The 25,937-nt window shown below is 42.5% G+C and overlaps 1 protein-coding gene across 1 annotated transcript in view; it reads right to left on the reverse strand.

Annotated features, from left to right (window-relative positions):
* The window catches only part of DSCAM (DS cell adhesion molecule), a 695,768-nt gene that overhangs the window by 49,303 nt on the left and 620,528 nt on the right, over positions 1–25,937 (reverse strand). Inside the window, exons 28-29 of the mRNA XM_075912112.1 lie at positions 8,243–8,273; positions 2,296–2,411 (exon numbers count right to left, since the gene is read on the reverse strand). Of these exons, the coding sequence (XP_075768227.1) occupies positions 2,296–2,411; positions 8,243–8,273 (147 nt within the window). The remainder of the gene's footprint in view (positions 1–2,295; positions 2,412–8,242; positions 8,274–25,937) is intronic.

A 25,937-nucleotide genomic window follows, 5' to 3' on the forward strand; every position in this document is an offset into this window, starting at 1 on the left:
ACTTCTAAATGGACTGCCTGCAATGGTGCATCTGTGAATTTACCCATCAGCTGAGGCTGATCCACTGTTTCTATAAATTGTTTTGGGTTTTTTTTTTCAACTGACGAGAGAACATTAACATGAGCAATGCTGCACAGAAACATAACTAGCATTTTTTGCCCAAAAAAGGCCCTAAACAGGATGAACGTTATGAAACCAAATTACATGGTCCTTGACAAAAGAGGAGCTCTTACACAGGTCATGAATAAAACCTGCCAAAGTCGATGTAAATCCTGTCAAAGTGCCAGCTTACTATTACTGCGTTGTGCAACACAATATTACTGTGGCATCGATCACATTGCTCTAGTTAAGGAGCTAATAGCATTTCCATTATAATCCCCTATTGCCCAGCTACTATAACTCAAGAGTGAACTCTCCCTACATGATAAAACTTGTAAAAAAACCAAACCAAAACAAAAAAAAACCCTGCAGCACAGAAATGAACTTTGGAAATATAAAACTGAAAACAAAAATGTCCATGTTGCAGGTACATATGGGTCTCATTTTCACAGCAACCTTATAAATCATGGAGCACAGAAAGGGCTGAATCCTCCAGTACTGCCAGATCAAGCTAGCTTGGCACAGGATGTGATGAGACAAAATCAGATCATTCTTCCCCAATCATGGCACTGACAGGAAGCCTCAGAGCTGAGCTATGTTATATTGGCTAGCTCCACTGCTTTCCTGCCCTCTGACCCCATCCAAAATGTGACCACTACACATGTTTTATATCACTGGAGGTTCCTTTATTAAAGTGCCATCCTTTGACGACTCCTTAAACCAGCTTCAAGTCTGCTTTAGACTGCTTTTTGTCCAAAATAGCAGAAAACTGTCTCTTTCTGCGAGCTTTCAGCCATTTTGGGCTGAATACTTAAAAAAAATGATGTTTTCATGAGATTCCAAATGCATCAGGCACAACGTGATTTAGTTATGTGTGGCTTTTAACTTGAAAACAGAATGACAGCAGTAAGTCTGGTTCCAGGAGATTTGGTATCCAACCTTTAGGCCTAGTTTTAATGTATCTAATTTTTTATTGTTTTTTTTATTCAATGTATGAGATGACAGAATAGCTTTGTCTATAGCTATGAAGATATATACATAGGGGCTGTGTCTACACTGAACCCCTTTTCCGGAAAAGGGATGCAGATTAGACACTTTGGAATAGCAAAATCCGCGGGGGATTTAAATATCCCCCGCGGTATTTGCATTAACATGGCTGCCACTTTTTTCCGGCTTGGGGATAAGCCGGAGAAAAGCGGCAGTCTAGACGTGATTCTCCGGAAAATAAACCCTTTTCCGGAGGATCTTTTATTCCTACTTTCAAGGGAAAAGGGTTTATTTTCCGGAGAATCACGTCTAGACTGTTGCTTTTCTCCGGCTTATCCCCAAGCCGGAAAAAAGCGGCAGCCATGTTAATGCAAATACCGCGGGGGATATTTAAATCCCCCGTGGATTTTGCTATTCCAAAGTGTCTAATCTGCATCCCTTTTCCGGAAAAGGGGTGCAGTGTAGACACAGCCAGGGAGTTTTAGGCAGATTGGGTTGGAAAACAATTTTCTCAACCTACACAAGTTTTTGAAATGTTTAATATTTTTTCTTGTCCCAAATTGGGGCAAAAAATTGAAATCTAAAACAGAAGAATATAAGAATGGCCATACCAGGTTAGGCCAAAGGTCCATTAAGCCCAGTAACCTGTTTTCAACAGTGGTCAATGCCAGATGCCTCAAAGGAAATGATCAGAACCTGCCATCATCAAGAGAACCTTCCCCTTTCACCTATTCCCAGCTTCTGACAAACAGAAGCTAAGGACACTGTCCCTTCCTATCCCCCAGGAACTTATCTACGTCTTTTCATTTCACAAGCGAGAGTCTGAAAAAAAAATCACATTGGGTCACTCAACATATTTTATTTCAGTAATTTTGAAATGTTTGTGCTTGTATTTCAGCCTTTTAAAAATAACCTTTTTTTATTATAAAGAAAGTAAAACAAAACAGCAATTTGAAATGGAAAAATCAAAGTTTTCACGTAGAAAATGTCAGAATGGAAAACTTCATTTTTTGCTGCCCTACTATACTTTAAATTTGCTCAGATTCCTTAAAGCTCAAAATGATTCAAATACAGAAATGGTCTCAATTCATTTCTCAACCATGACAAATTGTCTTACAAATAGGAGACCTTTTTATGTATAGAGAATGCAGTGCAAAGTCCACAGAAAATGTTATTATACAAAGCAACGTAAGTGCATTGACATTTTACCAATAGTCTCCATTGTGTCTCTCTCTTCAATCAGAAGCTGAGCTCTGGGAATATCTATGTGCATCCTTAGCGTCTGCTGCTGCTTGTTAAGAGTATCTGAGGTCCTGGTGTTCTTACTAAGCACAAAAGAGAGACAAACATTAAAATGCCCCTAAATGAACAGATACTTGAATATTTCTTTCCTAAAAATCAGATCAGCTTAAGCTAATAATAAAATGACCATAGTCACCAACATTCTCATATATTTTCTTTTCTTTCTTTATACCTTGATACAAATAGGTGGTATTAATTCAAACTATGTGGTAGGAGTTTAGAAAAATAGATGGGTTGAGGAACTGAATCTGCCATTATTCTGTGGCTATCAAAAGCCTTTATTGAATCTTTTTCATGCAAATGTTCAGTGAAGCTGAGGAAAACATTTTTTTTGTATTTCTCAGATTTATCTGATGAAACCTTCAGATGACTAAATAGGTCCAATGGAAAGATGGTGTCTTCTGTACATTTCTCATATTAATTGTTTTTCAGCAATGATTTAAATCCTGAACATCGTAAGAATTGTTTAAAAACATCAATCAAACATTAATTAGTGATTCCATTAATAGTAATGAATTGCATAAGTAAATGTGAAGACGTTAGTCCTGTTGACATTGCAGTAGTAAGACATTACAAACCTTGTTAGCATTCGTGGGTTAACTCCTTTAATTGAATCTGGTATTTTAGAGTAGGACTATAAAACAATTATTGTATCATCACACAAGCTGTAACAACTTTAAAGTCTGTGTACCAGAAAATTACTCTGAGAATGAGTCACTTACTAAAAAGTAAATGAAAATGGGTAGTAAAACTCAGTAGCATAATCATGTGCAGTGCAAAATTTGCAGTACAAGCCTCCATTTTGCACTGAGATCCAAGGACTGGTTCACTCCTTTTCATGGAAATAGCAAAGAAAAGAAAGGAACTCTCCATACACATCTGCTTCTTTTCCCTGAATCATTTTATAAGGGGAATTCCCTCCCCTCACCAAAAGGGCAGCAGTTCTGCTCCTAAACCCAACAGATCCAATCTAGAGCAGATCTTTTAGAAAAAACACCCAACCCCGATTTTAAAATTGTCAGTGATGGAGAGTCCACCATGACCTTTGAAAAATTGTTTCAATGATTGATTATTCCCATCATTAAAAATCTGCACCTTTTTTAGGTGAGTGCTACTATCTCCATTACACAGAGGGAACTAGATCCAGAGAGACTAAGAGTCACCCTGTCAAAGGCATTCAGCTGCTTAAAGACAGAGAGGCACCTAATGGGATTTTCAAAAGTCCCTGAACAGGTTACATTCTTAACTCCCATTGTTTCTCATGTGAGGAGAACCTGCTTGGATGCTTTTGAAATTCTCATTAAGCAGCGATGTCTATCTTTAGGCACTCAAACACCTATGGAAATCTAGTCTTTAGGAACATTCCCCAGTATACATAGGAAACCTGTGACCAAGCAAGGAATTGAACTTGGGTATCCCATGGCTCACACTAGTGCCCTAATCATTGGATCATTTTGTCTCTCTGAGCACCTCTGCACCTGTATATCCCTTTTGGTGCTTAGGCAAGTGAGACGGCAATGTCTGATTCTCTTCGGCACCCACTGCATAATGAAGGTGAGGTTAGCAAGGAAGTTCATCTCTATGAACAACTGCAGAATCACCAGCTCCCAAGACAGCCTTAGTTAGCTATTCAAATGAATACAGCAATCTATTTCATGTTTGACAACAGGTTTTAACAGATTTTTGTGTATAATTAAGGTAAAAAGACATCTGAACAAGAAAATACTGATTTCCCTTCAATAACGCAATTAGTGAATTATAGGGCTGTTTGGAAAACAAGAATTCCATTTCATGAAAAATTTCAAAGTTTTAAAATGTGTTTTCATTCTGCATCAAGATGAAAATGAAATCTATAGAAGACAGAAAACATATACAAGAGAGACCCGTCCCCAAAGAGCCAATAACACAGTGATTAGGACACTCATGGGACGTAGGAATCCCAGTTTCAAGTTCCTTTTCTGCTCAATTCTCTTATCTCCCACCACCCCAGAAACCTTCTTCATCAAAGTCTTTCTCTCTCTTCATCTCAATTACATTCTGGAGATGAGAAAGCCTCTTTTTAAAACTGATTTGTCTCCAGGAATAAGTGTTTTTTCAAATAATTGGCACATTCCAACAAAAAATAATGTTGAAAAATTCCCAACCCATGGTAGAGTGGGTTTTAACATTAGGAAATCCCAGCTATTAGAATCAGGAGAATATAATCTCACAGATAAGGATTTCAGAGACTACCTCCCTAACAGAAAAATATAATTGACCTATGTTTTAGTTACTCTGGGATAATAAAAAGAGACTGTAGTGATCATAAGCCTTAAATTTGCCTCAAGGTTGCTAAGCAGATCCTCAGACATTATGATGATGTATACATAATATATCTTATTTAATGCCTCTGGATAAATGTTTGGAGTTTTTTTTAGCAAGTGAAATGAATGATATGCTAAATGTCTGTACATAACTTATTAAAAAGATTAATATAATTTTGAATAATCTGTTTAGACATTAACCTCTCCCCCTTCAACTGAATGAAAAATCTGTACATTCAAAACAGGGCTGAATCTTGTACACCCATGTGTATCCCCAAGGAATTACATATGGTACTAGTGTAAAACTAAAGTAATTTTGTATGCTTGGCCAACAGTCATGCATCTTCATTAATTTTTGGACCTGAGGTCAGTAAGTAGGTTAATGCAAAAGAGGTATGAAAAACCATTCCTTTGCAAATGTGAAGGCTAGGTTAGAGATTTAAGGAGCAATTGATTTAAGGAGCTGTGTTCAACATTAGAAACACAAGGTAGTTAGTTCCTTGTGCCAATCAATGATGAATAGTAATGAGGAAGCTATCTGGAACTGTGCTGCCAAAAGTAACATCACCAAGCTGAGTTTAAATACCAGTAACTATTATTAACTTAAGGCAAGACGGTCAAATCAGATAACTTTCACTGAACTGTTAACAATGGGGGCTTGAGTAGCTTCCCCGAGGATCTGACTGAAATACTCCAAACAAAGGCTTTCAGCACAAAGACTAAAGGTCTATCCTTAACCTCTTTCTTCTTAAATCCACTCACAAGGGCACAAATATTCCCAAAGGAGATTTCTAGACCATCTAGTTTTGTACATGATACTAGGTTCTGATATAATATAAAGAAATCTTATTCATAATGTATTAAGAAATTTACCATATGTAACTCTGTGGGTTATTGGGATGTTGCCTTCTTTGTCTAAAAAAGGCCTAATTTTTCAAAAGTTAACTAGTCATTTTGGGAACCTCAGTTTTTGGTTACCCGAGCTGAGATAACTCTTAAAGGGTACGTCTAGACTACAGGCTTTTTTCAACAGAGGCTTTGTCGACAGCTCTGTCAACAAAGCAAGCTGCTTTTTTGACAGAGAGTCGAGACGCTCTCTTTTGAAAAAGCACAGTGTGGATGCAATAGTGCCTTTTTTCGACATAACTCTGTCGAAAAAAGGCATTATTCCTCGTAGAATGAGGTTTACTGCCATTGACAAAACTGCCACATTCTGTTGACTTACTGTTGACAGAACTCGACAAAACCCTGTAGTTTAGACACATCCAAAGGGGCCTAGTTTTTCAGCATGCATTGTGCATGTACTCTCTGGAAAACATGCTCTGTGAAAGCTGCACACGATGGGCACCAAAAATTACAAGTCACTTTTGAAATTGTAGTCCTAAATCACACATTTATTCAAAAAGCCCATTTTGGTAATTTTTTGAATAAAATCAAGTGAATTGTTTCTTAATGGGGTGGAGGAAGGAATGACTGTCCAGGGAAATTTGTCCAGGGAAATAAAAGCAGTGTAGCTAAAGAATTAGTCCAGGGAAATACAGGCAAAAGACAGGCAAAAGTGATTGCAGATAGGTAACATATTAGCGGCATTACTCAATTTTAGCAGTGCAAGTAAATTTTGAGTCTCTTTTGAGCAGAGGCTTGCCAAATGATATGCTTGTCTTTGAGAGATGCAACTTGTCATTTACAGTTAGCTAGGGCTCTAATTCGGCAAACATGTACATAGATAATTGTGTACGCACAAGTAGTGCTATTCAAGTCAACGGGGTTATACAGGTTTGTAAGCATTTGCAGGATGGGGGGGGGCTAGATTTCAACCTATACCAACTGATTAACTCTATCTATCACAATCATATCAGAAAGATACAGTATGATAACTAAGGTATGCAGTACATTCCTAAGAAATGTAAAACCTCAGAGAATTTGAATTTTGGAAAATGGTCCAATCTGGCAAATCAGCAGATATCGTGTAAGTTTTTTTTCTAAACATTAAAAAAATATTATTTTCAGCTAATAGAAACCAAAATTGTCCTATTTTCAAAAACCCACAATGCTTTTGAAGTCTGACATTTTTTTCTAGACAAACCAATAAACACTGAAGATATGTAGGTTATTGTTGCAAGAACAGTAATTTTGTTGTCATTTCACAAAATAGCTACAGTGAAAGCTTTGTTATCTGGTACTCATAGGGAATGGGGCTTGCTGGTTAATTGAATGTGCAGGATTACAAAGCTTTTTGCCTTGCTCCTGCCTCCTACTGGCAGATCCGGCTCCTGGTAGCTCAAGACAGGCTGAAGAAGTAGGTGGTACCTGCTGATGACATCAGCCAGCAGTGTCAGCTGTCAGAAGCCTGCGATAGCCTGCTGGACAGGCAAGAATCAGGTGTGTGTGCCTGAAGATGCAGTGAGTAGTATAGTGGCTGGGAGCAATGCTGATTAACAAAGTTTTCCGGGTAACAGAATGCCAGGTAACAGAGCTTTCACTGTATATTTCTGGTTAGTAAAATAACTCAGAATAAAACAATAAAATAATAAAATGTCCCACTTTCACAAAGCTCTACTTAGAACCAGCAAGCAATGATGTGCTAGTGTTTTGTTGTATTGCATTGTGTTTTCAAATAAATGTTCCCAGGCATTTATTGCCTTCAATAGGATGATCTCTGCAGAGCAATTCCCTTGATGTATAGTATAAATAAAAGTCAGTGAGCAGGCAAAATGTTCAAAGGGATCTGAACATGTCCACTAATTGATTCTACTAATAGAAGGGGTCTCACATCTTAATAGAGGTATCATCTCATAGATCACCTCTTTTTGCCATTATGACTGCACTAATCACCTCTCTTTACTGACTGAATAAAATCCCTGCAGCAATTTCAGCAACTGCTTAAGTGCAAAACCAATATTAGGAAAGCATACAAATACATCCTCAAGCTCTTTTAATATGATGTAATAGGTGGAACCAAGAAGTAACATGTGACCAACCAGATTTCTGTGGAACTCTGGTGGTCCCTACACCAGTCACTGCTCTTAATTGTAAAGGTGTGTCTACACTGCACCATTATTTCGAGATAACTAGTGTTATTTCAAAATAACAATGTGAGCGTCTGTACAGCCATTCCATTATTTCAAAATAATTTTGAAATAATGGACAGCTTAATCTGTAAACATTATTTTATGAGGAATAACACCTATTCTGAAATAGCTATTTTGAAATAAGGCACGCATGGACGCTCCACTGTTGCTATTTCGAAATGACCCCTCACCAGGGCCATTCAAAGTTATTTCTCCCCAGTGCCTCCTGGGGCTCTAAATCGAGATAGCATGTCCACATTAGCGGAGCCTGCCTCAGACTAATTTTAAGGCTTCCTTGAAGTATAGACGTGCTATTTCGAAATAAACTATTTCAGAATAACCATTAAAATGGTATGTTTAGCACATAGACAGAATTCAGAAATGGAGGTTTAATAATTACATTGTTCTGAGGAATGATTTTGAATATGATCCTTTGAACCAAAGATTATTAAATTTAGAATGACTAAACATTATTCTTACCTCATAAGCATTTCAGCCAAACTCTTTGCATCTAGAAGAAAACAGGGCATATATTAGTATCTGATAAGTAGCTAGTTAACACTTTAATTTTTGTGCCACAATGAAAGTTTATTTGGCAGATGGATTATTAAGGAGAAGATTCAGAGTAGCCATTTATTAAAGAGTATTATCTTTCCTCAGATCAGTCACGAAGACATAATAGTCACTAAAACTCCTTATTTTTGTTAAAACAGCATTTGACTATCATATATCTTTCTGACACTCAGAGCATGTATAATTCTCCAGTGGCAGTGAAAATGCTCAAAAACATATTAAAGGCTTTATTGGAAACCATTCCTCTTGGCTTTGAAGAAAACTAATTTTAGAACAGAATAGAATTTAACTTGAAAAAGCTAAAGAAATTCAGTAAAAAAAGAGAGAGACAATATAAAAACTGGAACAGCCCCAATAAAAGCCTTAATACTGTCCTTTCTGCAACACGATTAGCTTTAAAAAAAACCAGGATGAGTTGAAGTAGTTCACAAAGTTTCAGGTGGCTCTCAATAGGAGCAAATCACTAGATGAATGGTCAGTCTCCTATCTAGGAGTCACCAAATCAAATCTTTGATTGGAGAATTGGTCAAGGAAGATTACAAAAGAGTAGGATTGCTTGGTCACCATCAGGTGTCAACAACATTCCATTAGCTATTATACAGAACTACCTCTTTGCCTTCAGAAGGAGCTCTACATATAAATTAGTAGGTAACAGGTTATTCCCATAAGAGTCTGTCCTTCAAAACTATCTCAATGGATGGACATTTCCTCCCTCACCGAGTCCCACTGACTTCAATAGGGTTGCAAGCAGGAGTAAAGTTCTATGAGAGTGTATGGTTTGGGTATCAAGCTGTGATGTTATCCTATTAAAATGGGGCTGCAATCACTGTCACATAGTGGCAACAAAATTTGTGCCAAGAAGGACACATGGCCAGAAAGGGTTAAACAATCCCAGGCTAAATGACCCAGAGTCAACATTTTGAGGCACTTGAGAAAAGCATATGAATGGTAATTAAGGCCATTCAATGCTAATTAGGCTAGAATTCTGAAATGCAAACGTGTAGTGTTAGAAATTAGAGGTAATACTAATTATATGTGTTTATTTATCTTAACCAGGTAAGCAGACATTTCCTGACAATCACTATAACTGCTGATTCACAGATCAAAAGGTAATGTTAACATTTAGATGAATCATGGGTGAGATAATATCATTGTCTGTGATAAATAGCTTAATGGATAAAAAGAAGTTTCTGCAACCACAAGACGACCATCTCAGTTATGTAACTGAACTTCAAGAACTGAACTCATGTCTATGTTTACTGATCTTTTAACCAATTTTCTTTTTTAATACATTTTATTAAAAATGTATTTAAGTTGATGAGATTTGTCTATAAGTGTGTATTTGGGATAAGGTCAGAAATATGTATTGACCTGAAAGGTAATGTGTCCGGTCCCTTGAGATTTGCAGAACTTTATTTGGCTGGGGAATCTGAGTCTGAGGCTGGGTACTTTAAGGGAACTGTGTGGTTTGGATCTGTGATCGACCAATAAGGTAATACAGAAGCTCTATAGTCACCAAGCCAGCACAACAAATATTGGAATAAATACTAGCTTTGGGGATTGGCCATCCCATTTCCTGCAATGCACCCTAATTAAGCTCCCCTGAAACCCTGAGTATCACACAAGCCACTAGTTTTTCTTTTTTTAAAACTTTCCACTTCAATCCCCTAAGAACTAAGTCCCACACTGAGACACTACAACCTTAAAGTTTCTTTTGTCATAATGATGCTGCTGTATCCTCAGCCTGACCTTCTGGAGGGACTAAATCCTTCAGATAGCAGCTGGGACCTGGGAGCAAGGACAAAGCAGGTCCCATGGGAGACCAGGCCAATGGAGAGAGGCTGTTCTGACAGATAGGAAGATGGGGTAGGTTGGATCCTGCTCCTCCCAGGTGTTGCAATTCAATCTGACATCCAGTACTCAGAAACTGTCCAGTATTCACAGAAGTCCATGGTGATTATTTGAAATTAGCTAGATCCCCCCCTTAGTATACATTTCAGAGAGAGGAAGCTTTGTATGTTATTTATTATGAATATTTATTTACTGTTTTTCCAATTTCTGAGATTATATATTTTTCCTCCTGGAGATCCAAACTACATTTGCCTCTGTATCTTCCCTCCCTTCCTCCTGCCCCTTTTATCTGGGTATTCATTTACCACATATTATCCAATTTTTAAATTGTAAACTGTTTGGAGCAGAGACTGACATTGTTATTTGTAAATGTCTCCCACAATGGAGCACTGATCTTCACTTGGCCCCACATAGCAACAGAGAAATACCTTTTGCTGTTTATGTACCAGTGTTCTTATTGAGGAGGGCAAACTATAGGCATGAGTCCCATGGGTGGCCCCATTATAAAGCCAGCTGTTATTACAGGGACATTTGTAACGCCCACCACTTCTGAGTATATCACAGACCTGATCACCTCACAAACCTTTGCCATGACAACCCCCACAGCTGGTATACTAACTCCAAACTGCAACAGTCCTGTAGCAAAAACAACAAGGAACCCTATGGCATCTCAGGGTATGTCTACACTACAGAGTTAGTTCGAACTAACGGACGTTAGTTCGAACTAACTTTGATAGGCGCTACACTAGCGCTCTGCTAGTTCGAACTTAATTCGAACTAGCGGAGCGCTTAGTTTGAACTAGGCAATCCTCATTTTACGAGGATTAAGCCTAGTTCGAACTAGCTAGTTCGAATTAAGGGGTGTGTAGCCCCTTAATTCGAACTAGTGGGAGGCTAGCCCTCCCCAGGTTTCCCTGGAGGCCGCTCTGGCCAACACCAGGGAAACTCGTCTGCCCCCTTCCCGGCCCCGGACCCCTTAAAGGGGCACGGGCTGGCTACGGTGCCCGTGCCAGGTGCAAGCCTGCCAGCACCCAGCCGGCAGACCCTGCACCTGGCACAGCTTGAGCCACCCACCCGATGCCCCCCAGCTCTCCCCCTCTTCCCGGGACCAGGCTGGCGGCTCCCGGGAGCTTGCCCGGGACCGCAAGAGGCGGGCACCCGCCTGGGCTAGTGCGGACATCGTGGACCTCGTCCACGATCTCCGCACTAGGCACAGGAAAGTGGCCGGCTAGGGCAGGAGAGCTGCCAGCCTGGCCACCCAGGAGCAGGTGTGCATGAAATTCAAGGGGGTCCACTGAGACCCCCGACCCTGAGCCCTGAGCTTACAATGGCCGTCCTGGGTCAGACCAAAGGTCCATCTAGCCCAGTAGCCTATCTGCCAACAGCGGCCAACCCTAGGGACCTTGGAGGGGATGGACCGAAGACAATGACCAAGCCATTTGTCTCGTGCCATCCCTCTCCAGCCTTCCACAAACCTTGGGCAGGGACACCACTCTTACCCCCTGGCTAATAGCACTCCATGGACCCAACCTCCATGACTTGATCTCACGTCCCTTTAAACTGTGTTCTAGTTCTAGCCTTCACAGCCTCCTGCAGCAAGGAGTTCCACAGGTTGACTATTTGCTTTGTGAAGAACAACTTTCTGTTACTAGTTTGAAGCCTGCTATCCATTTCTTTCCTTTGGTGTCCTCTAGTTCTTCTTTATGGGAACTAATGAAGAACTTTTCTGTATGCACCCTCTCCACCTAACTCCTGCTTTTAGAGACCTCTATCTTGTCCCCCCTCCGTCTCCTCTTTTCTAAGCTGAAAAGTCCCAGTCTCTTTATCCTCTCTTCATATGGGACCTGTTCCCAACCCCTGATCATTTTAGTTGCCCTCCCCTCTCCCAGCCTCTCTCTTCCCCTCTCCCACTTCCTTTTCCCAGTCTCCTCCAGTTTTGTGCAATAAAGACAGATTCCATTTTTAACACAATTGTCCTTTATTTTGTACATCAAGAAAAGGGGCTAGGGAAGGGTAAGTGGAGGTGAGGGAGGAATGGGGCACGAGCCCCCGATGGGGAGGACTGGGCTGGCTCTGCAGGCTTCTGGGGGTGGAAGCTCTCCTGCAGCCCCCCAATTACCCCCTCTGCCAAGATGGCAGCCTGCGGCAAGTGCAGCCGGGCTGATGGCCGAGTGCTGTGATGTGCCCAGTATGGGCACTCTGGGCACTCCAAACCAGGACTGCTTTGCAAGCGGGGCACCCCTGAGAACTGTCTGTCTGGGGTGGGGGTCGGGTCCCTTTAAACGCAGCCCTCGGCTAGCCTGAGACAGCATCTCCACGCTCTAAGTCCTCCTCTGATGCCCTGCCGGCACTGCTTCCAGCCATCCTTAAGCCCGGTTCAGAGTCCACGTAATGTGGACATGCTAGTTCGAATTAGCAAAACGCTAATTCGAACTAGTTTTTTAGTCTGGATGCGTTAGTTCGAATTAACGTTGTAGTGTAGACGTACCCTCAGAGACTAAGGGTATGTCTACACTACCCCGCTAATTCGAACTAGGGTGGTAATGTAGGCATACCGCACTTGCAAATAAAGCCCGGGATTTAAATTTCCCGGGCTTCAATTGCATAAGCCGGGCGCCGCCATTTTTAAATCCCGGCTAGTTCGAACCCCGTGCCGTGCGGCCACACGCGGCACGGAGTAGCTAGTTCGGATTAGGCTTCCTAATCCGAAGTAGCTGTACTCCTCATTCCACAAGTCTCTAAGGGTATGTCTGCACAGCAGCATTATTTCAGAATAACTGATGTTATTTCAAAATAATGACCTGCGAGTGTACACAGCAAGCCCATTATTTTTTAAATAATGTCGAGATGGAGGACTTCTTACTCCGACTCCTGTAACCCTCATTTTACAAGGATGTAGACACCTGTGTAGACAGCACCAAAAGCCAAGTTAAGCTCTTTCAGCTTCAGCTATGCAATTGATGTAGCTCAAGTTGCATATTTTAACTTGACTTTTGCCCTGCAGTGCAGACATATGCTAAGGGGCTAGAGGACTCCTCATTGTTTTTGAGGATGTAGGTTAACTTGGCTACCCCTCTGATACTTGTAAATCCTGCTGCAGTTTGGGATAGCCAGCTTTCTGGATTTGTATATGACCTCCTTCAAGTACATGTCCTGGTACGAGATGGTTCCTCCAGTGTCCAGGAAAATCTGCTTCTTGATGTGAACATTTTGGAGCTACTGCAGGCTGCCCCACATCTGCATGAAAATGTGATCTCACCGATTGGCGCTTATGGCCCTGCCCCAGAAGCACCAAGCTGCATAGGAGGAGTTTACAGCAAAGGCAACAGACTTTAACAGCATCAGCTAAGTTATGACTGGAATGCCAAAACCTGCTGTTGAAATGTCCACCGGCATCTCACAGATGCTTTGCCTGGTTCCTGAAATAGGACTGACAGCATGTGGTAGAGAAGTTCTTCTATTGGATCAAGGTCCATGTTGATAGCTCTCGCTTTCGGGGTGTGTGGGGATGGGGGTGCAGATACAAAATGGCTCAGCTGGATGTGTTGGTTTGCTAAAACCACTCATAACACTTCCAATCAACTCTTGCTGGACAGTTCTCCCATATTCCACTAGGAATCATTGAGAGAGGCTGCAGCTGGTGAGTGCGCCAAGAACCCTGGGATATGATGGTATAGACTTGGTGAGGCTGAAGTTCTGAATCAGATCTGAGCAGTGAGTGTGGGTACACTAGCATGGTTGTGATGCCCAAGTTTCCAATGCAATGTGATGCTCAAATCCGGGCTCAGAAACGTGGAGTCTGCAGGCACAGGTCATCACACAGACCCAGTCTTACAACGCTGTGTAGATATTCTCATAGGCAATACTGCAATTACTATTAAAATAAAGCCCTTTCTGGGTCTCGTTGTCCATGGAATAGGTCAAAGGGAGGTTGAAGGCTGGTTGACCCAGTCTGTCTGTCAGTGTTGCCTCTTTTATTTATTTGTAAAATGAATATAATTATTTTTGTGGCATATTTAAGAAAGCAAAGATTGATGTGTATATCCCCACATCCAAAATTAGGGATGTCAGTATGTAAACAACTACACGATTAACGGATAACCTTAGGCTTATTGATTAATCCTGTTGACTACACACACTCCTCCCCTCTTGCTGCCTCAAGTGGGGTTGGGGGGAACAGGAGCCAGCACCCATGAGGAGCTGACTTAAAAGCCAGCTTCCCACACAGATTGGCTCCCACCTCCCTCCACTCCCCTGCGCTGCTGTCTCTGATAGAGAGATAGCAGCATGGAGGGTGAAGAGGGCAGGCAGGAGCTGATCTGCACAGGAGAGCTGGCTTAAAAGCTGGGGGAGCAGGGGAGGCTGATCCAGAGCAGCCTCTGTCTGTCGGGAGCTTGGACCCTCTGCAGACAGAGGCTTCTTCCAACCCATGCTGCTGCCTCTGTATCAGAGGCAGCAGCATAGGGAGGCTGGAGGGAGCTGGTCTGTGTGGGAAGCTGTTTTTGAATCTGGCTCCCCTCACAGACTGGCTCCTGCCTGTCACCCCATGCTGCTGCCTGTCATAGGGGTGTCAAAAGGCTCCTTGGGAGTGGGACTGGGAGTACACTGGCTGCCAGCCCTACCTCCAGGGACTATCAAATAAAATTTCATGTGGTTACATGATTATTCAATTACATGCCATCTAACATCCCTATCCATAACATGGCTATCCACAACATTTTAAAAAATTTAAAAATGCATAGTCCACAGGTCATGAGCAATCCCACATCTATAAAGCTGTGTGCAGATGAAATTGAGGGAAAGAAATGTGGTAAGAAAACAAATCTCAAACAAATCTCTTCATCTCAAACTCTTAAGGAGCCATTCTATCAAAAATTGGTCACACAGAGCCCTTCATTTACCTTTTTTCCCCTTTGTCTCCTTGTTTGAAATCAGCAGAATTTGTCTTTATTTCCCCCTGGTATTGCAGAAATCTTTTTAATCAATTCTGGGGTCAACTGCATGTACTGCAAATTGCTCGTACATGGTCCTCTTAAAATGTCATGTCTCTAAACTTCCAAAGATGTAGGATACAATGGACAAACTATTCACATGTTCCAGGAAACAGGACTATTTCACCAGTTTAATGCATCCTTCTTAATGGATTTTTTTTCAGCTTTGACTATAATAGAAAATGGACACTGTTTTTTAAAATCCTCCATGGACTTGTGATAGCTTTTATCGTTGACATCAGCCACCTTATCTATGTAAGGTCATAGTGAGGTATAAAACCCAAGTTTCTGAAAGTTCTCCCCTGCTGCTCATTCCATTCCATCAGTCTTCTCTAACTTCTTTTCTCCCTTCAATGCAACAACAAATAGCAGGCGACGGAAAGACGAGGGGTTTTTCCACTTGAGATGTCTCATCTAATTTGAATCCCTGTGCCACTGAGCCTCTCTTGCTCTCTCTTACATCAATGGTTTTTGCTGTTAACTGTTGGCTGACAATTTTTCCAAATGGTGCTACATAATATTAAGAAAAATATTTAAAAACCATATAAGTACCTGCTTCTTCTTCCAGCTAAAGTCCATGATGGTTTTACCTTTGACTCTTAAAGACCTGGCAAAGCCTTTATGTACAAAAAACAAGGGGAAATGGAAACTATATTGCCTACAAAATGCAACAATTGATTCAAAGTAAGTTTTGATTTCTTGCAGTTCTCAGTTGTGGTTTTTGTTGCTGACCAGCTACAGTAATATCTGGGATGATGAAGAAACCAGATCCAAATATCATCCTCAACTCAGACTTCACAACATTGTTGCGATACATAAAAACTCCCCTCTACCCTGCAGAACAGGGCCATCCTTGCTCCTATGCAGAATACACTGCTGCGTAGGAAACCTGAAAATTTTTGGCACCACGGGGTACCCCTTCCCCTTTTCTTATCTCTTTTCTGTGGTTGCTGCAGCCTGGTGAGAACTCTGGAAAGGATTCAGTTAACTTAGAAGAAGCCTGCCAGATGTATTAGCAGAACATTGAATCTGTGAAAGAGTCATTCAGTCATTTACCAGGGATTTGGAACCCCCGGGTATATACTGTCAATTCTGAATTTATTGTGTTAGTCTACAGGACCTGAGTTTAAAAATTGCTTTAAAATATTTCAGGGATTAGTGTGTTGCTGAAGATTATAAAATCATATCTCTAGAAAAATCATCATCCTACCTCAGGTTGCCATCAGATATAGGGCCACCAGTATAACCATACTACGTAGGGCCCCATAAAGCCTAAGGACGGACCTGCTGCAGGAAGCTTTAAATCAGCAACCCATAGTGAGACCACAGACAGTTAGAATGCTGGTTGTAACCAAGTAAAAGTTTTTCTATGGAATTTTCTCTCACTGTAGCTTTTCCATTTGGCTCTAGAAAGGAAATACATTCTGAAACACCCAGGGCCATTTATATGGAATAAGTGCAATGCAGCATCAATATGCTCCCTCATTTGTCCTTTCCCCCTGATTTCAAGCAACCTTCTTCCATGTAGTCTCAGCTCCTGCTCAGCTGTATTCTGATCCTCGCTGTACCTGGAAAACCTGAGTGTATTTATGTTCTCACAACCACAAATGTGTGGCAGGGTATTCATATATTTATTTAGCTGGTCTGAGAACATTTGTGTAAGGGAGCATCTCCTCATAATTTCACCCACACTGCCAGAAAGAAACCTGCAGCACTATCAATGGTGCATACAACCAGTGAATGAGAAAATACTGCAGTTTAACTGCAGCATCGATATTAAGCACAGCAACTAGCCAAGTTGGTCCATTTCCTCAGAAAATAGCACCAACATAATACGCAATGGTTTTACGTGCCTTCCGTGCTGTATACACAGGTTACACATGCATGGCAGTGACTTGCTGAATGAAAACTAATGTACCAAGACTACATGAAAGGTGACTCATAGAGTCTGCGAATACTTTACACATTTAGTTTTTTTTTTTAAAAAAAAACCCACCTATGCCATCTGCAATAAGACAATAATATATCTGAAGCATTAACTGAAGCAGAAATGCAGACTCATTGGCAAGCTAACTTCACACGCTAGAGATCTTCTGGTACATGACTATATCAGGATGTGATAAATGGGAAATCCAGCCTCTGCACTGACTTTCGCTCCCTGGGATCTCATCAGTTTTATTTCTTAACCCTTTAGGGTTAACCTTGAGGAAATCAGCGGCCATAGTGCAGTTTTAAATTGGATGTTGCCACTTATCAGGTATCATTATGAGCTGATATCTCCTTCTTGGATTAAAGTGAACTGATATTCAAAGCAAAGGAGATACTGTTTCAATAACAGTGAGAGCAAGGTTAATAGCAGAAAAAGAGTGAAAGTCAGCAGGTTCCTTGGTTCTGATACTCAGTTACTGAATCACTATACGACCTCAGGGAGTCACTTGTCTTCCTTGTGCCTCAGGGTATGTCTACACTACCCTCCTAGTTCGAACTAGGAGGGTAATGTAGGCATACCACACTTGCAAATGAAGCCCGGGATTTGAATTTCCCGGGCTTCATTTGCATAAGCGGGGAGCCGCCATTTTTAAAACCCCGCTGGTTCGAACCCCGTGCAGCGCGGCTACACGGGGCACGAACTAGGTAGTTTGAACTAGGCTTCCTAGTTCGAACTACCGTTACTCCTCATTTCACGAGGTTTTAAAAATTTCACGAGGTTTTAAAAAGCGGGGTTTTAAAAATGGCGGCTCCCCGCTTATGCAAATGAAGCCCGGGAAATTCAAATCCCGGGCTTCATTTGCAAGTGCGGTATGCCTACATTACCCCGCTAGTTCAAACTAGTGGGGTAGTGTAGACATACCCTCAGTCAATACGAATGAAAAAATTTGGATAAACAACTGATCAAAAACCATGTAGTGTCTCTGTACTGAAAGTCCTTTAATAAATAAATCATACAACATGTCAGATAGGAGGAGGACAATTTTTAGTGGTCTCTTCATTTAAAAACAATTATTAAAATGCTTTAGAAGGGAGAGAATACTGGCTAGGTTGCATAATTTGCCTGGGAAGAACTGAAGCCATAGCTCCATTCTACATCACAACCATAACCCAAATATAGATCACAGAGATGATGCTTTTGTGAAAAATGCACTACAAGTGACATCAATCTCTGAAAAAGATTTGGAAGTTATAGTAGATAATCAGTTAAGCATGAACTCCCATTGTGGCACTATGGCTAGAAGAACTAATGTGATCCTGTGATGCACATATTGGGGAATCACAAATAGGAGTAGAGAGGTTATTTTCCCCCTGTATTTGTCTCTGGTGCTATTGCTGTGTCCAGTCCTGGTATGCACAATTCCAGGAGGGTGTTGCTACTTTGGAGAGAGTTCAGGGAAGAGTAATCAGAATGATTAAGGGGTTAGAAAGCATGCCATATAGTGCTAGATTCAAAGAGCTCAATCTACCTCGTTTAACAAAGAGAAAGTGAAGGGATGGCTCGACTATAATCTATTTGTATCTACATAGAGAACAAATATTATAAATGGGTTCTTCAATCTATCAGAGAAATGTACATCATTATCCAGTGGCTAGAAATGGAAGCTAGACTGGAAATAAGGCAGAAATATTTGACAGTGCATATAATTAACCATTAGAACAATTTTCTAAGACTTGACGTAGATTCTCCATCTCTGACAATTTTAAAATCAGGTTTGGATGTTTTTCTAAAAGATCTGCTCCAGGAACCATGTTGGGGAACTTCTATGGCCTGTGTTACATAGGAGGTCAGAAACTAAATGCTCACAGTGGTCCCTTCTGGAAGATATACAGGTAAGGGGGGAAATAAAATACCATGCAATAATATTCATACTTCGTAAAATGATCTTGACAAACTTTTATATGGAAAAATAATTTTAGAATTATTTTAAATGTAAATAATGTCATATGATATGATATGATTTAAAAATTGCCAGAGATGGAGAATCCATCACTAGTCTTAGTAAATTAGGATCATATCATAGCTCATGATGAAATACTTTCCATTATGACAGGAAATCAGAAAGGTGTTAAACAGCATCTACTACAGTTAGGAATTTTAAAATCAGCTGTTCTAGACAATTTTCATCTAAGAGTTCTAAGAGACTTGGCCAAGACATTTTCTGGCCCATTAATGTGGACTTCTGATAAACCTTAAAACACTAGGAAGAGCTCAAAGGACAGAGAAAAGATACTTTCATGCCAAATTTAAAAATATTACCTGGGGCCAACCAAACAATTATATGTAGCAATGCAAGTTGGGTGGCATAGTCCAGTATGTCATACCAGAAAGATATTTGTAGCTGGTCTAGTGTGCCAGAAAGACATAGCAGGAGCAGAAGGTGATGCTGCCCAGCAGCTCCTCTGATGTGCTTGTACAGTCCCCAACACTTTCATGTAGGGTCTCCCCTATCTGTACATTTGCCCCACTGGAGGATAGGGCTGGAGCAGTAGAGCCTCAGTAGAGGAGCTGTTGGTGTGGGGCCTCCCTGGTACCTCCATTGCCACATTCTACTCCTTTCCCCACTGCAGTTCCTAGGAGAGCCCTATGATTCACGGATCTCCTGGGAACCGCAGCAGGGAAGGGAGCAGAGCTCTGGCAACTTCTCTGTTGTGGTTCTACTGCTCCCACCCTGTTCTCCAGAAAGGCTGCTATACAGATCCTGGACAGATATACTTGTGTGGAAGGGCTGGGGTGGCAGAGCCATGCCAGAGGAACTGCCAGTGTGGGGTTGTCTAATGGCCCCACACTCTGCTCTTTTTGTTACTACAGTTCCAAAGTCTCTGACATAGAGGGAGAACAGAAACTCCCATCTCCAGGTAAAGGAGGTTGATCACAGGGTGGGTTGGAAGAGGATGGGGAGAGCATGGGAGCCTTGGGCTGGGGTGCAGAGTAGGGAGGAGTCATGTGGAGGAGGGTCATGTGATTATAGGCCAGTCATCCATGCAAGGCAAATAAAATGACTGCTACTGGACAAAGAATTAAAGAAGGGCAATATAATTAATGGCAATCAACATGGGTTTATGGAAAACAGAACCTCTCAAACTAATTTGATATCTTCCTTTGATGAGATTACAATTTGGGATGACCATGGCAATATTGTTGCTGTAAGGTACTTAGACTTCTTTGTGATATCTGACTTGGTAGCACACAATATTTTGAATAAGAAACAAGAATGAGAGAAAAGATAAAATACATTAAATTGATTTAAAATTAGCAGGTAGGACTCAAAAATGTAACTGTAAGAAACATTTTTACGTTTGTTTTGATCCTGAAATTGGATTAAAAGTCATAATATTCTTTTCTGACCAGGACTGAAAAGTTTTGAATCAGAAACTTCAAAACAGATATGTGTCTAAATGGGGTCCCACAGGGATTGGCTCTTGGCCCTAAACTATTTAACATTTTTTTATCAGTGACATGGAAGAAAGCATAAAGCCTTTCCTGAGAAAGCCTGCAGAGAATACAAAGATTCAGTGTAAATAATGGAGTGGTAAATAATGAAAAGGACAGGCAACTGATATAGTGTGATATGTAAGCTGGAGGCAAGTAAACAATATGAGTTTCAATATAATGAAGTGTAACATCATACATCTCAGCAGAAAGAATGTAAGCTATATTTACAGGTTGGGGGTGTCCTATCCTGGGAAGCAGTGACTGTGAAGATTATTTGGGGGTCATGCTCGATAATCAGCTGAACATGAGCTGCTAGAATGATGTGGTGGCCAAAAAGACTGATGCAATATTTATATGTGGCTATGTCTACACTGCAGCGCTATTTCGGGATAGCAGAGGATTGCTATTCCAATGTTCCTGTAAACCTCATTCCACAAGGAGGAAGGTTCATTTTAGAATAGTGATTTATTTAAAAATAAGTGCTGTGTAGTCAGAGACAAATTTCAAAATAAGCTGTTTTTAAATTGACTCAAAATAAGCTATGCAATTTACTTAGCTCAAATAGTGTAGCTTATTCCAAACTATGGGTACAGTGTAGACGCACTCTGCATGAACACAGAAATATTTAGTAAGAGTAGATAAGCTATATTTCTATTTTTAGCACTGTGTCATGTTCTGATTTGCACGATTGAAAAAGGATGCTGTAAAACTGGAAAATGTTGGGAGAAGAGGCATGAATAATTTATCTCTGAACTGAATTAACTCTAGTGGATTAATTTAATACATCAGAAGAACTTTAGAGTGAGTTTCCCTGTAGGTGCCGACTCCATGGGTGCTCCAGGGCTGAAGCACCCATAGAAAAAAAACCTGTGGGTGCTTAGCAACCACAGCAACCCATTGATCAACTGCAGGGAAACAGGGGCTAGGGAAGCAGAAGGAGCAAGGGTGGAAGAGGAGAAAGGGCAGAGTGCACTAAGGGGAGGGGGCAGAGGAGGAAGGGGTGAGGTGGGAGGAGAAGCATCCACCCACAGAGAAGAAACTCAGCACCTGTGAGTTTCAACCTCTATACAGTCTGACAATGGGATTTTGAATATCTTAATAATGAAATCTTTACACCCACTGAAGTACATGTGAAAAGTCCCCCCATAATGTTCCACAGGAGGTTTTCATTAGATTAGGTTGGCAGAATGCTGAGGATAGTTTTGCATTCTCTGTGTATAAAAATCATGTCCCGTATCAAAAGACTCAACAAGCTCTATTTAGTTTGTGAGAGAGAAAGTTAAGGGGTGTTTAGGGGTGAGTTGCTCAGAGTCTACCTATATGGGGAATGGAAATTTGACACTAGAAGGCTCTTCTGTGTAGTAGACAAAGATACTATAAGATCCAGTGGCATCAGGTTGGTATTAGCCAAATTCAGACTAGGAACAAAGTGCAGATCTTTAATGAGGATAATTAATTACTGGAACAATTAACGAAGGGCTGTGGTAGATTCTCCATTACTGTCAATCTTAAAATCAAGGTTAGATGTCTTTCTAAAATATATGCTCTAGTTATGCCCTAACAGGAATTAATTCGGGGAAGTTCTGTGGACCATATTATACAGCAGGTTAGACTAGGTAACCACAGTTAATCCTTCCAGTCTTACACTCTATGAAAAATCAAAGTAATTATGAGTAAAAATACTCTGGATGTGTACAGCAACAATGCTTTTTATCCAATGATTGCAAATCATTTTATAGCCATTAAGGGCTGAGCCTCACAATGTCTCTGAGAAGTAAGTAAATATCAGTATCCCATTTTAATGATGAGGAAAACTGAGGCACAGAGAGGCAAATGAGTGTGATATGACTACTGTCACACAGGAAACCTACTGAAGATCTAGACACTGAATCCAGTGCTCCTGATTCACTGTGCTGTGCTTTAATACAGAGTCATTCCCTCTTTGTGATGGCTACATTGGCACAGTTTTACACAAGGGCTTACCGGAAGGCAGGAGGAAGAAGAGGAGAGTGGATACAAAAATTGGGATGAAGATCATGGAAACTTAGGGCTGGCCCCAGTTTCAATTCTCAAGATCACATGTTGCGTGACATATATAGGACTAATTTTCTTTCATGCACTTGGAAATAAACTAATTTTAAGGATTAAAAATATGTGTCTTTATGTAGTGCAGGTGTCAAAAGACTTTTAGCAAAATAATTTTATTAAGCCTTGTATAGGCTTTGTGCAGGTTTATGAATTGTTGTGCAGGCTTCACAAATATTACCAAGTCATGAGGCACACAGGGCAGGGTGCAGACATGGTATTCAGCCCCCATCGCCAATAGTTATGATGGACTGATCAGTGCATTCATCACAAGAAACAATGAAATTGCATTAATTCACAGTATTAATATGTATGTGAAGTGCAGACACTTATGTATGAATAGGGAAATGATTAGAGAAAAAGACAGCTCAACAACAAAGGAAATGAGAAATAATAGGACAGCAGAGTTAAATAGACAATTTAAAATTTTCTATTTGAAGTGAACCGTGAAGTATGCTATTATTACATTTCTACTATAATATAGTATATTATACAATATAATTAATGTCCATTCCAATAAGAAATGTGATCACATCTTTTGCAAAAGATATATGAGTAAGTCAGGGTATGTCTACAGTGTTATTTCGAATTATCTTATTTCAAAATAGTTAATTTGAAATAAGTTATTTCGAAATAACGCGTCTACATGCAAAATGCATTTCGAAATAGTGTTGTGCTATTTCAAAATAGCGCGTCTACACTGATTGGACGCTGAATCGCATTTAAGGGCAGCTGAATCCGGTTCCAGCAGGGCATCAGGTCAGTAGTTGCTTTGTGTGGCTGCTGCCTGAGGCTATCTGAGGCTTGTGCTTAAAGGGACCCCCTGGACATCCGGTTCTTAGCTTTCCCTGCTTGCTTGCCTACCTTGCTGAGGGACATCAAAGCTTTTTTCTCTCTGTCTGCCTTGGTTGCCCTGGCTCAGGACACCACAGCACTCGGCACCTTGGAGCCAGAGTCGCCTCTGGGCACTCTGGTGCCCATTTTGGACGCGTTGCTGCAAGCCTGGCTCCAATTGCTGGAGACTGCCTGGCAGCATCTGCTGCAGCCCAACCCTTAGGCCCTCTTCCCAACCCCCTTGGGGGCCAGAGAGGAGCAGCAGTAACGCCCGGACGCCAGCGTGCCCTGCTGCATCTGGCGTCTGGACACCAGCAGCGACTGGTGGGACCACATCGTCCTGGAGCTCTGGGGAGACCAACAATGGACCGAGAACTTCAGGATGAAGAAGGACACCTTCCTCAAGCTCTGTGAGTGGCTTGCCCCTGCTCTGTGGCGATGGGACATACACGAGGCCCGCCATTCCCCTCCACAAGCATGTGGCCATCGCCCTATGGAAGCTCTCCACACCGGATAACTACCAATCCGTGGTGAAACAGTTCAGCGTGGGGAGATCCACCATTGGAGCAGTGCTCATGCAGGTATGGCAATCTCCGGGCACTGTGAGAGAAGAGGGGGTGCAAAGAGGGGATGGGCTGCTCTAGAGAAAAGGGGGGGAGGTGGTGAAAGTCCCCATCACAGGAGGGTTTGGTCTGTCCCAGCCACACTACGGACTGCCCACGGTGGCCAGTATTGCAGGGGGGATTGCTCCTGGGAGTGGGGGTGCAGGGCAGTGGCAGGGAAGGAGCACCCTTAGCCACCCTGGCACCTCACTGACTCTCGGTTTTGTGTGTCCTTTTGCAGGTGGTCAAGGCCATCAACAGAGTGCTGCTCCACAGAATCGTCCGCCTCACCGATTTGGACGCTGTGATTGAGGGGTTTGGCACCCTGGGCTTCCCCAACTGCTGGGGGGCAATCGACAGGATGCACATCCCCATCCGTGCCCCAGACAACCAGGCCTCCCTCTACATCAACCGGAAGGGATACTTCTCGGTCATCCTACCGGCCGTGTCTGACCGCTGGGGCCAGTTCGTGGACATCAACATGGGCTGGTCCAGCAAAGCCTACAACGCGTGGGTGTACCGCAATGCCTCCATGTGCCAGAGGCTGCACACCAGGAATTTCTTCCCCGACCGCCATATCAGGGTTGGGGACATGCCTGTGTGCCTGGGGTGGATGTGGCTTACCCGCTACAACCCTGGCTCATGAAGCCCTACACGGGACACCTCAACCCCTCCCGACAACCCTTTAATGCCAAGTTCAGCAGGGCCCACATTGTGGTAGAGGGTGCCTTCAGCCAGGTGAAGGGCCGCTTTAGATGCCTCCTCACCCGCCTGGACCTCTTTGAGCAGAATATTCCGCACATGGTGGCAGCGTGCTGTGTGCTGCACAATTTGTGTGAGCAGAAGGGGGAGGCTTTCCTGCCAGCCTGGATGGCAGAGGCCAACCACTTGGCTGGCCTCTATGAGCAGCCCTGCATGGCTGCCAGCTGGGAGGCCCATTGGGGGGCTGTCCATATCCGAGAGGCCCTGCGGGAGAGCTTCCACCCGGAGGAGGACTAAAGTCTCCCTGGTGTGCCCCACTGGGGGCTTGTGCTTCATTTCACCCTGACATCCTTTCACAGACCCCTCCCTAATCCCCCTTCTTGATATAAAATAAAGACACATGTGTTGACAAAAACAAACTCTGTTTATTGAACAAAACTAGGGTGAGGGGGGAATGAGGGTGGGAGAGGGGAGGGGTAAACCTGGGCGGAGGGAGCTAGTAGGGGGAGGTAAGGGGAGGAAGGGGGAGGAGAAACTCAGAGTTGGGGGTCTTGCTGGTCCACCTATCTCCCAGCACTGGGGTGCGGGGGCCTCCGCGTCCCCGGGGGGAGAGCAGGTGGAGACGATGGGGTGGGTGGGGAGGGGGGGGAGGAAGAAGCAGGAGGGGGAGCAGGAGTGGGAGGAGGAGCGATAGCTGCGGCAGCTGTAGAGGCTGGAGCGGCAGCAGGCAGCAATCTCTGCACCAGGGTCTGCAGGTGGTCGCAGATGGCATGGCCCTGGGCAAGCAGCTCCCGCAAGCTCTCCCGCCACAGCTGCAGGTCTTCCTGCACCTAGTGCTCCTGGCAGTGGACCTGCCTTCGCAGGAGCTCCAGGTGCTGCTGCTGGTACTCCTCCTGATTCTGGGTCAGTCTGCTTAGGGCCTGGGTGCGGAAGGATGTCCTGGGGAGGGTGGTACACCCTGCACTCACAGCTGCTGCGGCTGTGGAAAAACACGAGAGGTGGTCAGTTCTCCCTGGGGACACAGTGGGTGAAGCCCAGCCCCCCACTGCAAGGTTAGGACGGCAGGTGTCTGCACCATCATGTCCTGTTATCCCCAGAGTGAGCTGGTCCCT

Source organism: Pelodiscus sinensis, chromosome 1 (genome assembly GCF_049634645.1).
Source record: "Pelodiscus sinensis isolate JC-2024 chromosome 1, ASM4963464v1, whole genome shotgun sequence".
Taxonomy (NCBI): Eukaryota; Metazoa; Chordata; order Testudines; family Trionychidae; genus Pelodiscus; species Pelodiscus sinensis.